The 17,086-nt window shown below is 43.4% G+C and overlaps 1 protein-coding gene across 5 annotated transcripts in view; it reads left to right on the top strand.

Annotated features, from left to right (window-relative positions):
* KCNK2 (potassium two pore domain channel subfamily K member 2) overlaps positions 1–17,086 on the top strand; it is a 127,014-nt gene that overhangs the window by 39,712 nt on the left and 70,216 nt on the right. For 3 of the 5 annotated variants that reach the window (XM_052805228.1, XM_052805229.1, XM_052805230.1), the window contains one exon: positions 9,321–9,631. In XM_052805228.1, the coding sequence (XP_052661188.1) occupies positions 9,321–9,631 (311 nt within the window). Of the gene's footprint in view, positions 1–6,848; positions 6,959–7,357; positions 7,607–9,320; positions 9,632–17,086 lie in introns of those variants that run through there. The other 2 variants (XM_052805233.1, XM_052805232.1) reach the window with 2 other exon arrangements.

The following is a 17,086-nucleotide window of genomic DNA, read 5'->3' as shown; positions in this document are numbered from 1 at the left end:
TAAGGGATATTTTTCCCACAAGTCTACTTTACTAGTTACAGTATTGTCATCATAGCTGACTTTCCAAAACATTCTAGGCAATTATTATGAGTAAGAACAATCATCAGATCTTCCCTCTAAAATAAAGAAATAACTTGCCAATGCGTCCCCAAGAATCTGGTAGAAATGTTCAGCCTGAGGCTTCCTTTCTCACTGCTTTTGTTGTATTTCTTCCATTGAGATATTCTTACTGGATAAAGCCTTAAGTAAATTTTTAGAGTAGTAATCCCCTTAGTATCTGAAGTTGTTATGAGAAAGAACATGAAAAGCTAGGAAAGCAATAATTTCAGGAATTGGTTTCTTTATGGCTTTTCTATTAACATTTCTTGGCAATCATGCATCTTAAATTGGTATACTCCCATTTTTAACAAAAAAAATCACAGAAAGTTTACATAAATTGTTACATTTATGCTATATCTGTTGCCAATATAAATAATTTAGAAAAATAATAATTTTTATTGAAGAATACCTTTTACACTACCGTAATGATTTTTTTACAATCTTACTTTGCCCATTTATGCGATAGGGCAAGTGACCTTTTGGGCCAAGTGATTATAAAAATATTAAGATGTTGAGGATTTTAGAAATAGAACAGCCTTCATGTCCAGGCTGCTAAAATGTAATGGAAATTTCATAATATTAATTTTAGCTGGTTTATGTGAAGGGGTCATATAAAGTAGCTTTCTCACCACTCACAGTCTTAAGTGCATCTGGTTCTATTTGGTGCCTGGAGGATTTACATCTGGGGTATACTTATATTTGCTATGCAAAGAGCAAAATGTGGGCCAATCTTCCCCTATATTTTGTACCGACATTTTCCGTGGAGCTGGAGACCAGCTTTTGATGTTCCCTCTAACAAATGAAAATAAAACATGAAACTGTACAAAACAGTGGATCAATTTCCTTAACATCAGTGGCACGACACAATTGAAAGACCTTATTTGTAGCAAAATTGTAAAGATAGGTTAGCAAATACTTTAAAGCTGAAAAGATGAGTATGAACCTGTAGCCTGTTCTCCTGCCAACGCAGTCTATAGCTGCCAGCCCAAGATTAAATCACCAGCCCAGAACTTCAAGAAACTTTAAAGCAAATAGAGGGAAGAGTGTTCAAGGATGGAAGTGCTGAGCAATGCCAATGCACTGTGCATCTGAATGGCAGCAATTTATGCTTCTTGCTGTCCAAGCACCTTACAAAAACTGGGCTCTGTTCACCCAGCTTTCTGCCTGCATGGTGCTAGTGGCATCTTTATCACAGTGGAAAGATTTGGTCACTAGAAAGGGCAGGTGAGCCTTTGCAGGTAAAGCTATGAAGTTGCGACGCCCTGATTTTCAAAGTCAGATTTTTAATGTGATATGAAATTGCCTCTTCACCTTCATTTAGGTGCTTATGTGTGAATCTGGGAGATACTTTTTTTGCTCAGAGTTTCAAAAGCTGAAACTCTATGCCTCTTTAAATTAACTAACCATTACTTACAACTGCCATATTTTGACATTAGCATTAGCACACAGCTTAGTTTCACACTGTGATTTGTGAGCTCTGTGCCTGGCATGAGGGGAGGAGAAAATGACAAAATAATTGAGAAGAGATAAAATAAGAGGTCTATCCTTAGAACAAGCTATCAAATTAAAAAAAAAAAAAAAGAAAAGACTACCAAATGCTGTCTTTCTGCAAAAAATCTGTAGCATCTTTTCCAGACATATCTCCATGTAGCTGAACACACAGAGACTGCCAGAAAACAGAGTCTCTTGTGCACATTTGAAAATAATTCATAGATTTCATTGCACTTTCTCTTATGGCTGCTGCCATGTAGAGTAAGTCTGGTGGTTTTAAAACATAGATGATACTTAATGTTCTCCTTTTTCATCTCCTCATTTGTATTCTTTATTTCTGCTAGCAAGTTCTTTCATTATCCCTGCATGATACTTATTTAGTATTGCCTAGGCTATTTTCTCTTCTCTTGTCTGGTTTGTTTTGTTTCTTCCAAATTTTATTTGTGGATTACTCTACAAGCAAAGCACTAATGCTATTTTATGTGATTTCCTGTGTCCTCTGTCTGTATTTTATTTTATTTACAGATTGTTGTGCCATAGGTCTGTGTCACTATTTCCAAAGTTCCCTAAAATGTGGATGTAGTACTTTTTACAAATATAAAAATCAAAACCTCAGCTCCTCAAGACACGGTTTAAAAGTAAGCACCTGCTTACTTACTCGAAGAAAACTATCTTTAGAGTCAGCATGAACTGTGGCCATTCTCTTGTCAGGCCTGATGTGTGCAGTCTTACATGCACGTTCTTCTTCTTTCAGAATACTCCATGCTTTTTTCCAGTCTGCAAAGACAATACAGAGATTAGGTTTCCATCTCATAAGTCATCCAGTAGTGCCATGAAAATCTATGAGGACAGTTGCATGATTGGTACTAATGGGTGTGGGCAGCCAGATATAAAATCTAGATATTCCCATTGTCAGTCTCCTATTTTGAAGAGACCACAACTAGCAAAAATGAAAAACAAATTACAAACCAGCAATTTTGTAGAACATTTTGATGATTACAGAAAAACATTTTGTAATCATCCTGAAGCACCACTAGCTTTCCCTCAAGGAGATCAGTAATTCAAAGTAGTAGTAAGTTTTTCCTGTGCAGAAATAATCCATAATAAAGGTGACATATGGCAATTCACATTTATCATTGATGAGAATGGCATTGAAAAGTTAGCTATAATTGTTGCTTCTGAAGCTGTCCAAGCGTAATAGATTTGTGAAAGCAAATATGAAAAAACAGTGGCAGAACATGTGACAAATAAATCCCATTAGGTCTGGTAACACGACACAGGCAGGGAGGAAACCCACTGGGAGATTTGCAAGCCAGTAAAGAAAAATACACATTCACAATATTAATTACAACAGCGAATACTTTATGGGTTCTAAAACAACTTCCCACTTGCTGCACATGGATAAATAGATAAGAATTACTAGTGATGGAAAGAATTGGAATCTAATTAAAACTGACAACTGAGCTGTATGAAAATAGATGGGCACATGTAAACATTTTTTCTAGTAATTGATGAGGTGAGAAACAATGGCTTGTCTGCTGAACAAATAATTCATCACACTGTAAGACAGACACTCATGGTAGATGTAATAGCTTGCTAGTGAGGTAAAACTCATTAATACATAATCTAGTTGCTCTGCATATGCTTAACTCATTTAAAAATATGAATGAAAAGTGATCACGTATTTTTAAACGGGACTGCTTTAAGGCGTTACCATTTTCAGAGGCAGATGAGGGCTGAGTATCACTTAGCTGCAAGTGTCTCCTGCCTGTTGCCTTCTCTTTTCTCTGCTGATGCTTCTGGTGGGCTGGGAGGGTGCCGTCTCAGCATGGTCACTGGGAGCAGCCCTGTGTCCTTACTGCCTGCGAAGCACATGGTCTGTCTTCTCGTTTGCTCAAAGGAAAAGCAGTCTGTATGCCATTACTTTCTCGTTTAGTGTAAATTCCCATAGCAGGATATGACTAATGGTTTAATGGCAGAATACAGTAACATGGCGTGGCCTTAATGTCATAATTATCCCCAAAGAACTGACAGAGATCTTTTAATGTCTCCAAAGAAGTCAAAAGACAAGCAATTTGTAAGTGCCGCTGAGTAAGTACAATGATGAGCCTTAAAATGAACTTACTAAATAAGTCCAGTAGTATTTCTGCTGAGCTCTGTTGTAATAAAACTGAGCAGTAGTAAAGGTTTATCCTTGACTTTAACTGGGTGTATGGCTTGGCCCGTTCTGAAGAGAGGCAGAGGTTTCCTGCTCTCATGTCACGAGGAAGTACCCTTTCCTTTGGAGGGGAAGATGCTGTGTCCACAGCAAGGCCTGAAGCCTATAGCAACACATTGTTTGATCAAAGGCATGGGTCCCCTGTGGCAAATTAAATAGGTGCCCATATGAATAGTCTGTTGAAGGCAGTGTGGGAAATGCCCTCACTGGAAGCCTTGCCCTAACAGTCCCTTGGGAATGTAGAAGTCCTTGGCAACTAAGTAAGAGTGAAGAAGGCTGGAACTTGTGGTGCCTCCTGTTATGCAGCTGGTTAAAGGAGAAGAGCATTTACTGCACCCAGAGGTGCAGGCTCAGCAGGAGCCCCACGCTCCTGGCACAAAACGAGTGCTCTTCATGGCCTTCCAGGGAGGGCATGGCTCCTGCAGCTGGAAAGAGGAAAAGAAAGTGTTAGCGACAGATAAGGGTACTTTTTACATATGCTTTTTAAACTGGTCTTTCTAGAGGGATATTTTTCTGGAATAACTATTTCCTTACAAGTGTAAGTGGGCTCCTGTCCTATCAAAACGATGTTTAGATCAGCTACAGCTGTTATTTGTATGAATATGTGATCGCTATGTGTATCATGCAACTTTGACTTCCTCTGCATGCTGCATGCCTGTCTCTCTCGGTTGAGCCTACTTTTAACATTTCAAAGAGTTGAGCAGCTTCCAGCAGCCACCGTCTGTGAGTAATGCGGCCATCCCAAACTCATGCCAATACATTTTTAGACAGCATTCAACAGTCCTGTACTTTGTGAGTCTTTCTAGCCTATCTCATGTTAGCATGAAATACACAAACCTGCATACACTGAATCTTTCAAGCTTTTTTGTTTTTTGTTTTTTTTTTAGTTTGTTCAGATAAATGTCTCTGGCTCAGCAGCAAGCCCATTTGCTTGCAAGGCTGGAGCTCTGTGTTGTAGCCCCTTTTATTACTTAATCTTGTCCGTGTTGGTCAGTGGTATGTTTTGTCAGTGATAGGCTGCATTTGAGTGTGTTTGTTTAGTAAATCTCAGACCTGACGCATCAAACTTGTTGAATGTCAGTTCCAAATTTGAGGGCAAAATGGTGACACACAATATTCAAACAATGTGGTGTACGTTACAATAAAAATATTGGAGGGCACGACTCTACAGAATAAATGCTCGTGCTATATAAGGCCTCCAGAAAATAGGAGTTGCTATACACAATAGTTTTTGTTGTACACCACAAAAAGAATTACTGGTTTTCTTACTGGATTTGAAGATGTCTGCCGTATGTGGAGTGTTTATATCCCTGGTAGAAGTGAGAAAGCACAGCTCAAGTCCACTTTAAGTAAGCGGTAAGCTCCAGCTGAGGATTGCATCTGGGATCACAATAGGTGGAAAATATCCGCTAACTGAAAGTAGACATTGGAGATATTTACTAGGTAATTAATGGAAATAATTACTTTCACAGACACAGCTCTTCAGCTATTAAAGTTAAGGCACCAATGCAGTCATTCCTGGAGTGGATCTCAAAATGGTTTCTGCCCGTTAGGTGGAATGCCTAAATTTAAGGCCTGGTCCAAACTCTCCTGAAGCTATTGGGAGGCTTCCCACTGATTTCAAATTGTAGGCAATAAGTCTGACCCTTTTTCAGCTTTTAATAACTCCACTCAAGGAAAAACAAAATCTTATTCCAAATATTTAGATTGCTAAAGAAAGACATGTAGTACTATTTTCCACAATATTTTATACGGACACGGGTCAGCATGGAGGAAAATTTTCATGCCTGTTTTCCCATAGGATGTTGGAAGAAATCCTGTGAAATGATTCTTTTCCATGAGATATGAACAGACAGTGTTTACATAGGCTAATGATTAAGAAATCTTTTTGGGAGAAAGGGGGAAGGATGATGATTTTTTTGGTATAAAAAAGATCCAGGCGTGAAAATCGTTCATCTTCACGAATCCCTTGAGCAAAGGAGTATCAGTAGAAGGAGTGGGCATTTCACTTTTCTTCTGTTGTTTGAGGATCGGGACTATGTCGATGAAGTCAACCGTGTGACTGAAGGTCTACTTGTGAAAGGGTTTGTTGGATTGGGCCCAACGGCTCTTGTTACTCGACAACTGCTTTGCTGGTTCACGGCGATGGGGAGCGATGAGCTACAGCTCAAACTGAAATAGCAGACACGGCTTCCTGCCCTATGCTGCATCTCGTGGAGACGTGTGAACACACTGGGGAAGATTTGTGTGATTGATGTTGCTGAAATTGGAGTCCTAAGGAACTCAATATTACACTCATTTGTATTATGTCACATTGATATGGAGAAGCGTTAAAATAAGTGACTTCTAAAGTGTTTGCTGATGGTGCTGCTGATTTGAGCAGGATTATAGCCCTTTAAACACCCGATGTATGACTGACTTTGGCCATTTCACAGATACAGCCTCTGGCTTTAAATGTGTGTGACCTATACCCATTTGTTACGGTGAGTAATTTTTTAACGTGTTTGCAGAGACTTTTTAGAGAACGGTTGTGGGAGCAGTTTTTGGATTGTCGTGGTAAATCCCCTTCTGTCTTTTAGGCGGGCGTAGATGTTCATCACCTCAGTGTGAACAGCTGACCCACGGGTAATGTCACAGGCGATAGTTGACCGGGAAAACGGGGAGTTAGCCCGTGGCAGAGATAACGGGAACAATTTCAGGCTTTTTAGGGGCAGAAACCACAGCCGAAGCAGCATTTCTGATGTATCTATCAGGCTAAAATGGAAGGAGGCAGTACGCGGGCGGTGCGTGCGATAGGAGAGCAGCTACCATCCCTGACTCCTAGATCCCACCTAGTTAACTCCTTGCAGCAAAACACCGGGCTGCAAAGCACACGGGTTAAAAATCAGGCCAAGCCGGGAAGGACGGAGCCGCCTCGCTCCGCAGCCCCGCGCCGCTCCCCGGCGAGGGCCGAGGTCTCCCCGCGCGTCCCCCCGCTCCCGCGGCTGCGGTGACATTTCCTCTAGTTCAGAAGTTCACGGGGAGGCTCTGGCGGGGCGGTCGCGTTTGGGGCTGGAGCGGGGACCGCCGGCAGGTCCTGCCGGCCGGTGCCTTCTCCTCCCTCCCGCCTCTCTCCTCACTGGTTTCCAGGCGAGACCTCGGTCTCCGCAGGTACCGCTCTGCCCCCCCCCCCCCCCCGCCTCCCCCCTCCATTTTTTCCCTGCGCCCCTGCAGCATCTGCCCGGGCTGCCTGCGCGGAGGGGCGCGGAGGGGCGCGCACCCCCCCGGCGGGTCGGGAGCGGCGCGGACGGGGGCGCGGAGGGCCGGAGCGGGGTGGGGGTGGGTGGAGGGGCGGGCAACCCGCGGCGCGGCTGCCCGCCGCCCCACAAAAGGCATCGCCGGGCTGGGGCTGCTCCGCACGCCCCGCGCACCGGAGCGCGCACGAACACACACACGCACGCACGGGCACACTCACACACACTCACACGCGCTCCCCCCCCCCCCCACCCCCCACGCGCGCGCGCCGCGATGTGCGATGCGCGATGCGCGACGTGAGGTACCTCGCACGCCCCGGGGCCGGGGGGAGCCGGCGGGATCCGCGCTGCCAGCCCGCCCGCCCCTGCCGCTCCCTCTCCTCCAGACCCATCCATCAGCCTCTTCCTCTCGGTCTGCTCCTTCCCTTCCTTTCTTTTCTTTTCTTTTTCTTTTTTTTTTTTAATTTTGGGGTTTTTTTTAATTCGCTCTAACTGTATCTACCCAAGCCCTGAAAAAATGCCTGCCCGTGGAGCGAGGAGAGGGCACCGGGTCGGTAAATAAGAAGTGAGTACGAGCACAATGGCGTGCCTCCCCGCTCCCAGCCCTGCGGATGCTGCATGCGCCCCTGCTTCCCCCGCGCCCGGGCGCGGGGGGACCCCGGGATGCCCCCCGCACCGCCGCGGCGGCCCGGCCCCCCTTTGTACCTTGCCTGGCTGCTTTCCCTTCCTTCCCTTCCCTTCCCTTCCCTTCGCGGCCCCGCTCCGCGCCGCGCCCCAGCCCCGCCGCCGGCCGCCTCGCCCCCGCGCCTCGCCCCGACGCGGAGCATCCCCGCCGGCGGCGGGTCGAGGCTCGCCCCTCGGGGGCGGCGGGCATCCCCCTGCGCATTGCATCGGCCGCGGGGAGGGGGCGGCGGGGCCGGCGGCCGAGCGGCGGTGCCCGGTGCCCGCTCCTTTGTTCGCCGCCGGCGGCCGCGGCGGGTCGGCGCTGCTCCGGGCGGCGAGCTCGGCGGCCCCGGCCCGGAGAGGAGCGGCCCCCGGCACCGTCCTTGGGGGGGCTCGGAGGGTCGCGGGGGCCGCGACGGGGAGAGGGGAAGGCGGCGGGGAGGGGGCTGCCCCCGCCAAGGTGTGGGGCGAGGGGGGGGGCCGGGGCAGCGGGAGGCGTGACGGCGGCGCGCCTGGGGCGCGGGGTGCCCCGGGTGGCCGCTCGGCCCGGGCCAGGGGCTGCCGCTCTCCCTCCTGGCCCCTTTCTCCCGGCGCCGAGGTGCGCGCCCGAGCCCGGCGGGAGCCCGGGAGGTGAGCCTGCCAAGTGCCACCGCCACCCCTGCTGGGGACGTGTCCCACCTCCGCCGTCCCGAGGGAGACTTTCCTCTCGATTTAGAGCTGGGCTTTTCCCACCGGCAGCTGGAAGCCCGTCCCGGCCGTTCAAAATGTACTTGGAATTGAAAACAATTTAAATATAGCTTGTGTGGTCAGGTGCTGTGGCCATCTTCCCCCAGGAGACCTTTACCTGCACTTGATGTGGCAGATTTTTTTTTGGTGCCCGGGTAGTTGCTGGTAGTCACATGAGTTATCGAGATACTTGATAACACACTCAGCTGCTCTTTTCCTAACTCGGTGGTTTTTTGTAGCTGTAAATAAAAATACACGCTCTAACAAATGGGTGACTTTTTTCCAGTAAGTACACATATGTTTTACTGGTGTTTTCTGAAAGGTGTAATTGATACGCAATTGACGCTTTAAGACCGGTATGGTGAGCAGTGCATGGTTTTTATGGTTGTGTCTGGGGAGTTTGGAAGTGATCACGCAACTGTTCTCAGAGAGCGTTTGTCGGAGCGCAGGGCAAAATAGGCGAGAGAAAGAAGGATTTGTATTTTTCTGCTCTACCGCTGTAATGCTGGGGTAAAACACAGCTGGAAAGCTGCTTAGCAGTGCTTGAGAGAGCAGCAGACGTGAAGAATCTCTGCAGCAAAATACCACCTTATACTAATTTAATGAAATGCAAGAGTGTAGGGGAGATCTGCATTTTGGAAATGTTTGAATATCATAAGGGGACAGACACATACAGAAAAAGTTGCAAATGTATGTATATGTGTAAAATGGATAATACTACCGAGAGCAGCAGATTTCTTGTAAGGTGGCATGGGATTTAAGAGAAAGATTCAACAGTTTAAGAATTGCAGTGAGAAGCAACAGAATTTCTGTAATCTCATGGCAAGAAGCTCCGTTAACGAAATCTGAGTGGCACTGTAAAAATTAACTTTCTTTTTCTGTTTTGCTAGTGGCGGCACCTGACTTGCTGGATCCCAAATCGGCCACTCAGAACTCCAAACCAAGATTATCATTTTCCACCAAGCCTACCGTACTCTCTTCACGGGAGGAAAGTGATTCGGCTATTAATGTTATGAAATGGAAGACAGTCTCAACAATTTTTCTGGTGGTAGTCGTGTATTTAATAATTGGAGCAACAGTATTTAAAGCCTTGGAGCAGCCTCATGAGACCTCCCAGAGAACCACCATTGTGATTCAGAAGCAGACGTTTGTATCTCAGCATTCCTGTGTGAATGCAACAGAGCTTGATGAACTGATTCAGGTAATCCATACCAAAGCCTTGTCACCATGCCTTAGAGGAACAAATTATATATGGCAGCACTGCTGTGATAAAGGGGAAAAACTTTATTGGCAAAGCTCTGTATTGGCCGAGCGATGTAACAAGTGTTAAGACCAGAAGTTGAGCAATAGCATTTTCATGCAAAGCCTCATGGTTGAAAATCTATTGCTATTTTTAGGTCCCGTACGCTTGGTAGACAGCCTTTTCACTGAAGCCTCCCATTGTGCTAATTAAATGATTATTCATCAGCAATATATATAATTAATAGTTCACAACGGAATTGATATATTGATTGTGCCTTACTAGGTCTGTCAATATTTGAAAAGGCTAATTCTGAGGAAGAAAATACACCATACACCTCCTTAAAGGACTTCTAATTTACCGTGATTGTATCAAGCTAGCTTTCCTTCCAGCTGTATGTTTCTTTTTATTGATTTTGTTTTAAGTACAGGAAAGTACCGTGGACTTGCTATTTTGATCTTAAATCTCAATCTTCTTAAAGGCACACCCACAACTGATGTATATTGGTGTGTTCCTACTAACATGACTTTACCCTTGCAGGTCACCTGCCTCAGAACCATAGGAAATATTTATTCGCAGTAGCACAGAACTAGATCCAGAGCCTTATGAGACCCCCTCCAACTTAAATCCCATGTGCTTATGAATATCCAGTGGCACTGCAGGGAACAGCAAGGGGCTGCCAATAATGTCAGTTCTGGGGATGGGACCATGAAATGGGAGGCTGGAGTGAACAGCCAAGAGTTGGCAAAGATTGACCCCTTCATTAGCAGTAGCCATGGGGCCATCGGGGTCTGCAGAGCCTGAGATGGGACACCAGAGAGCAGGAGAGAGTGGCAGGCATCTAGAGCCTGGCTAGCACAAGCTCCGGAGCATGCCAGTTGCATGGGCAGCAAAGCTTTCTGGAGGTGGTTTTTTTGACAGCAGATATCGCTGGGAGTTTAGAAGTTGATTTTACCTCTCTAGACCAATCTGCCTTCAGCATCAGCATGGACACCTGGGGTTTTTCAGTTTTAAATGCAGAGCTCTGATGTAACAAGTTATTTTTATGGCACGCTACTTCTGAATTTTCAAGGCAAACTGGGAAAATGTCTTGTGTTTTGTGATTTCTCCCCTGCCTTGTTACTAAAATGTGTTCCAAAACTGCTACCCTTTAAATGACTGTCAAGCAGTTCCTATCTCCATGTGTCCTGACTAGGCATGCTTGGGGAGATGCTGTTGATACTAATTTCGATGCTGTGTAATAACTATGTTTTAGTGGTTTTACCAGCAGAATGTGAGATAATCTTTCAGAGAAATACAGAAGCACATTCTGATTTAAACAGTCTCTTATAGCTAGTATAAATATCCCTATGTGAAATTTTTAGGTCAGATTCTGTACTTGTGAAGATAAAAATAGAAATTTTGAAGCAATATTATCTTACATCATCTGTGAGGTTGTCCTTAAGGCAAAAACTGTTGAAATTTGCTCTGGAGTGCTTAGATATTTTAGCATTTATGATTCCCTACCCAGAAGCACAGATTGGTGATAAAAAAACCACTTCATCAGCATTCAATGCCCATTTGATATTCTGTGTAAAATAAGTGACAGTTTCAGTACAATTATCAGAGCACAGATACCTGTATCAGCATTAGCTCCCATCCTAGCTAGGGATCTTGGCATGGCCAGAAAGACACAGGCTTGTGAAGCATGGAGGGGTGACAGAGCCTCCTACAGCACATGGATGACAGATAGTTGTGGGAAAAGTTTGCTCTGCTTGATGTTGGGGTAAATGGAAAACTTAATTACTCCTTGTTCCCTTCCACTTCTCTGCGAAGAAGAACACCATGATGTGGAGGTAGGAATGTGCTGTTACGCTACTTTTATAGGAGGAGGGCTGAGGCATAGGGAGCCTGGTCCTACGATTGCATTTGGGTGCCTTTCTTTACGCAGAATAAGGCATAATGAATTACATCGAGTTGGTGAAGGGTTGGGAATTAAGTGACTTGACCAAAGTAAAATAGGAAAGCAGTGGTAAAAGAGAGTCTCAAATCCATTTTTCCAAGTCTAGGCTGCTGTCTTAACCATGGGGTCATATTTCTTCCCTACTTACCACTTTGTCACAGAAGCTGAATTACTGGAATACATTTTGTCTCTCTGGGTTTATGTCTGACTGCTATTACAATATAATGCAGTGTTTCTTCAGTTTTCGTTGGCTGTCTGTATGAATAAAAATAAATAGTGCGTGTGAGGAAAAAGTAAATGATGTTTAAGAATTCACTGAAAGCTATAAAACTGAAAATTAATACGTACTAGTGTAGTAGGAAGCTAGAATGATTAGTGTGTGTGAAGAAAATTACAGAGCTTACAGACTAATGTCTTCTTTAATCACGTATTTACCTTGAGTCAAGCTATAATGAAATTCATTATAAACTTTTCCTTTTGAACTTAGTGTTCTGGGAATCCAGAAACTGGTTTGGGTCTGGTTCGTGCTAGTCATGGCTCAAGGTGCTTATCGTGCCAGGCCTTTTCAATCTTCACAACTTCTGATCTGCCATTTAATCCTTACTCTGAAGCAGGCTTGACTATCCCAAGACTGCTAACCAACATTACAATGTGCAGTGGCTTAGTCAGGCGGGCAAATTAGGGAGACTAGTTTGAGAGCACAAATTCACCTAAAAAAAATTGTACAAGTGGAATGAAAGTCCAGTTCGCTAGCACCCAGGGGCCAACTAGTTTCCATCGCCTTTGCTAAAATCTTCCCTGTGCCACAGAGCTGATTACAACACAGAGTTGTGTGCTTCTATAAATGCACACAGGATAGGGAATTTTCCCTTCCTGTCTTCTCCATCCTTATTTTATCTCACCAATCACCAAAACCCTTCCTGGCACAACAATATATGCTGTTGTCAACTTTTCAGCACACACACCTTTATTCCCTGGGTTTCAAATTCCTGAAACTGTGTATTTTCACATTGATTGTGTGGCTCCTCCAGGTGTACTTGGTGGGAATTATACTTTTATAGTCTTCATACATTTTATATACACATGAAACATGGGGCAATGGAGAGCTGCTATGCAGCATAGAAAATGCACGAAGTTAATGAAACAGAGTGCTCTGATGATGACAGCCAGGTAACCTCATCTGCCTCAGAAAAATGACCTGTGTTTTCCTCATAACTTTACAGCCCAGTCCAGCAGCATTGTTCGTGTGTTGACCAAGAGGTGGTCTTCATGACCTTCTCCGTCTCTGACTTCCATGGTCCACTGTTGCAAATCTCTTTCTAAACCACAGGTCTAAACCACTTCAGTTACTTGTTGCCTCACTATAATAAAATATACCTGCAATGAACAACAGCAATGTATGACCCTGAGACCTGCTTCTAGGTGCACCATTTTTTTGATATTTTGTGAGCACTTCTATTTAGTACCACACTTAAAATGTGCAAAAGTCACACAGAGCACCCAACAGGCCATTTTTTCCAGGCAATTTCAAATCCTTTTGCTGTAGCCTGAAGCCAGTATTAACAACAATATTAAGGGGATCACTGCATGCTGCGCACAACAGTGCTGAGGTGGGCAGTGCATGGCAATCAGTGGTGGTATATCTAAATCTACAACTAGAGAAATATCCCAGGAGGGAAACATGTGAACGTACAAACACTACCTTGGTGAGTCTAATGAGGATACAACAGACCAGCAAGCTATGCACGGTCTGATGTTAAACTTCGTTTTTTAAAGTTTCAGTTGGAAGGTCTTGAAAGGATCTCAGTTATTAACAGATGAGAAAGCATTGGTTTGGTGACGGTTATATATAATATCTAATACATTATAAAGCTGTAGAAAGGGATGTGGCCTGACATTTTGCTACTATTCCTTCTTTTGGAAGAAGAACTCTTGGCAATTCATCATGGATGGTGTTTTGGTTTCTCTGTCCATGCCTGATCTCAACTTGGCCCTGCCATGCAATGCAAAGTAACTGCCAGGTGACAGAATAAAAGAGTAAATGTAGTTCAGACTGTGTGGATTTTATGTATATGTGACAAAATATGTAAAACTGATCTTCATTTACACTAGGAATTTTTTACATCTCTCCTGTAACAGGTTTTTCACCACAACTGAGCTTTTTGTTGGCAGAAGCTGATAGAAACCTGGGAGTAATCCAGCTATACACATGCAAATAACAGCAAGCATTAAAGAATGAAAAAATTCTCTAGAGAACTTGTATCTAATTATTTCAATCTGGTTCTACTTCTTTTTAGTGTGTTGACTGTTCCTTATAGCAAGCTTGCCACTAAATATTTGAAAATGTTGGAGACACTTTCCAAACTCAGATGCACAAAGTGTATTGCCAAGTACCTAGGAAAATCTCCTGCTGTATTTATGCACCTATGCATAGTAGCAAATGTAAAGAGACCTTAAGTTACATTGCTGATGTTCAGGATGCACACGTGTCCTCCTGCAGTGCTGCGCAGGCACAAAATACATGTGTATACCTTCGTGTTGTCAACTGGGATTAAGAGTTTGTCTCTGGGGAGAGGTGAGCCTGACTGAATATGATAGCCAACAACTTTACAAAGTTGTCATTATTGTTGTTTCATACACCTCATTCCCTCTATAGGGGATCCATCTATCTATCTATCTATCTAAACAATGAATTTGCTTTACCCCCACCCAGAACTCACGTTGTTCCTAGGAGGTAAGGATGTGACCAGTATTGCGGATTGTGGGATGTCTTGGCAATGAGAGACAAATATTTGTCCCCCTGCCAAAGAGAAAGCTGATTAAAAAAAAGAGAAGAGCTTTTTGTGTAAATATCACCTAATTATGTATTGCTCAGCAGTTATTTGTTTTAGTGTTGGCCTTTATCAACCAAAATGGAAAAAAAAATCCTTTTAATCCCCAAGCATCAAGTTGTTTAATGTATTATTTTTGCTTACAAAAATTTTATAATTTTTACATAGATAAATTGGAAATAAGGGAAATACAGTTATATTATTTTAAATATGTAGAGTATCCCAGCAAGCTGGTGTGAATTATTTTAGTTATCTTAGTGAGTTAATTCTGAAACTTAATAAACAGTTTTCAAGTAAGGGTACACTGAAACTTAATAACAGAACATACCTAATTTCTGGTTCCTTTAGCAGAAAAGTGCTTCAAATACATTTATTCTGAAAACCCTAACAAGTGGAAAAAATAATATCACACTGAACAGCACAATCTTTTAATGTGTTCCAAGTGCTGTTTGTGGTAATTTTTGTCCTACAAAGCCTTCATTTCGAAATCTGAACAAGTTTTCAGGGTGCTGCACCAAGCTGTCTCAGCAATAAAGTACTCTTGAAGATTTTTAAGTCCAGCCCCTTTCAGGGTATGTGGCTTCTGAAAACTGAATGCCCACAAAAATGTGCTTGCATTTAAAACAAAAAAAAGAATTAATGAACCACCAGGATTAGCTGGATTGACCTTGATCCCACAAGTTGATCTCCTTGGGTTCTGCGTGGGCTTGTGGTTAACATGAGGAGAACAGCTCTCCATGCTGGGGTCCACAGTCATGTCCCATGCCTGTTTTCATCTTATATTTGCATCAGCTGCATTCTCCCTTTTCTTTCCATTCATCTCTCAAACTGTGAATGAGGCCAAAATGTGTTTTCTTTTTATCTCCCTTGAGGAAAAATGTATTCTTTCTTTATCTCTCTTGAGGGAAGCCTGACACAGTTATGAATGACATGGGAGCAGTGTTTCTTTCATCAAACTGGCATCACCAGAATGTCATCATGGCTTCTTCTGTGAATTTCTTGTAAAAATATTTTACTTTAAACTATGTGTTTTCTGTGGCTTCATTTTTATATTTCAAGGTAGCTAGCTACATTAAGTTGCACCTCCATCAGTAGCTGATTTTGTGTCTTTTTTGTAGGGCTTTTTACAGCTTGCATTCTACCCCTAAGAAACTAATTTTGCTGCATCCTCAGGAATACGTTGTTTTATTTCAGCCAGATAAGCTCCTTCAGCCTCAACCTCTCTGATTATGTAGAAAACTGTTAAAATAAAGAAGTGTAAATCCTTCTTTCTCTCCCAGATATTGGAAGGTATTTGAGCTTGCTGTATCGTATTTGGAGATAATAAAACACAGAGATGCAACGATCTTGTTTTCAGACAATTCTGAAATTTATTTAGACAAATTTAAAATTTATTAGCTAAGCCTATTAAGCTTAAATCAAATTTTATTCATTCTTTGAATCACAACATTTGTAGACATTCTCAGTCCTGTCAGCTGTAGTTTACGGGTCCTCTAAGCAGGAACTTTCTGAGGGAGTTTGAATGTACCAGTTTAAACCCTGAATATTCTTAGTCTCTCCCTTTTGCAATTCCTTTCAGCCTCTCCAAAAGCAAGCAGGAACCATCCCATGTCTGGATCCTAACCTGGAAGCAGCAGGCGTTTATGCTTTGTAAACTTAAAGCCTTGAAAAGATTGATAGACGAGCATAAAGCAAATTGATGCTGCAGCATATTTTATTTAATCTGGGCATCCAAAATAGCATTGCATCAGTTTTTTAAAGTACCGTTTGCATTTCAGACATGACGCTTATGACAAATTGCAAATACCAGTAGCAGAGCTGCCCATTGATGGTGTTTTCAAAGCAAAATGATATGAATGACTTTTAAACTAGTTAAAGCATGAAGCACAGGAACTGTAGTTTGTGTTGTTACCCTATGCATATGTCTGTCCTTAGTAAGGTGTCTGCCTGTCAAAGCACTCAAGCTTATGTGTTCTTAAATTTAAGTATACAGGTAGTCCTAACTGGTACAGTAAGATCCTGTTTCTCTTTTCCTCTTGCTGAGTCTGTAAGTCTAGTGTTCACCCCAGTTATTTTCTTTCTGCTTCACTCTTGTCAGAAATAAATGTTCAGATGCTGTTGCCTCCTTCCAGAGTAAAGCCCCCCCCCAATTCTACCTGTATCCCCAGATCAAAAGAATATTTATTAAATGAAAGATCTCTGTGAAAGACCTTCAGTCATAACCTTACCCAGACCTGTCCTCCACACAGATACCCACCTGCTGTCGTTGAGCCTAGATGGGCTGCAGAAGCCCCTGGGGTGTGTGCACTCCTCGCTTAGGGTTGCTCCAGTGTCTGCTGTCCTCTTACAGCCAGATCCCCTCTTCTGGCTCTGCATTTAGCTCCTGGAGGGAGGGAATTTTTTGCCAATTTTCTGTTGCCTGGGAGCATTCCCTCCGGTGACGGGAGAGCTCCCTTTTCTGTGGTTATTTTCTACATGGCGGTTAAACCAGAAGGAATTTTTTTAAGCACAGTCTTCATCCTTCATGAGCATAACAACAATACAGATTTTTAGGAGGATAATAAATACATTCTAACTGGCCTTGTCACTTCTTTGTTCAAGCAGGTTCGTTTCTAATTTTTTATTTTTCTTCTGGTGTTCGGG

This window comes from Harpia harpyja, chromosome 13 (assembly GCF_026419915.1).
Source record: "Harpia harpyja isolate bHarHar1 chromosome 13, bHarHar1 primary haplotype, whole genome shotgun sequence".
In the NCBI taxonomy this organism is placed as follows: domain Eukaryota; kingdom Metazoa; phylum Chordata; class Aves; order Accipitriformes; family Accipitridae; genus Harpia; species Harpia harpyja.
Note: the sequence above shows the minus strand (reverse complement) of the source record. Positions and strands in the feature narration are given on the sequence as shown.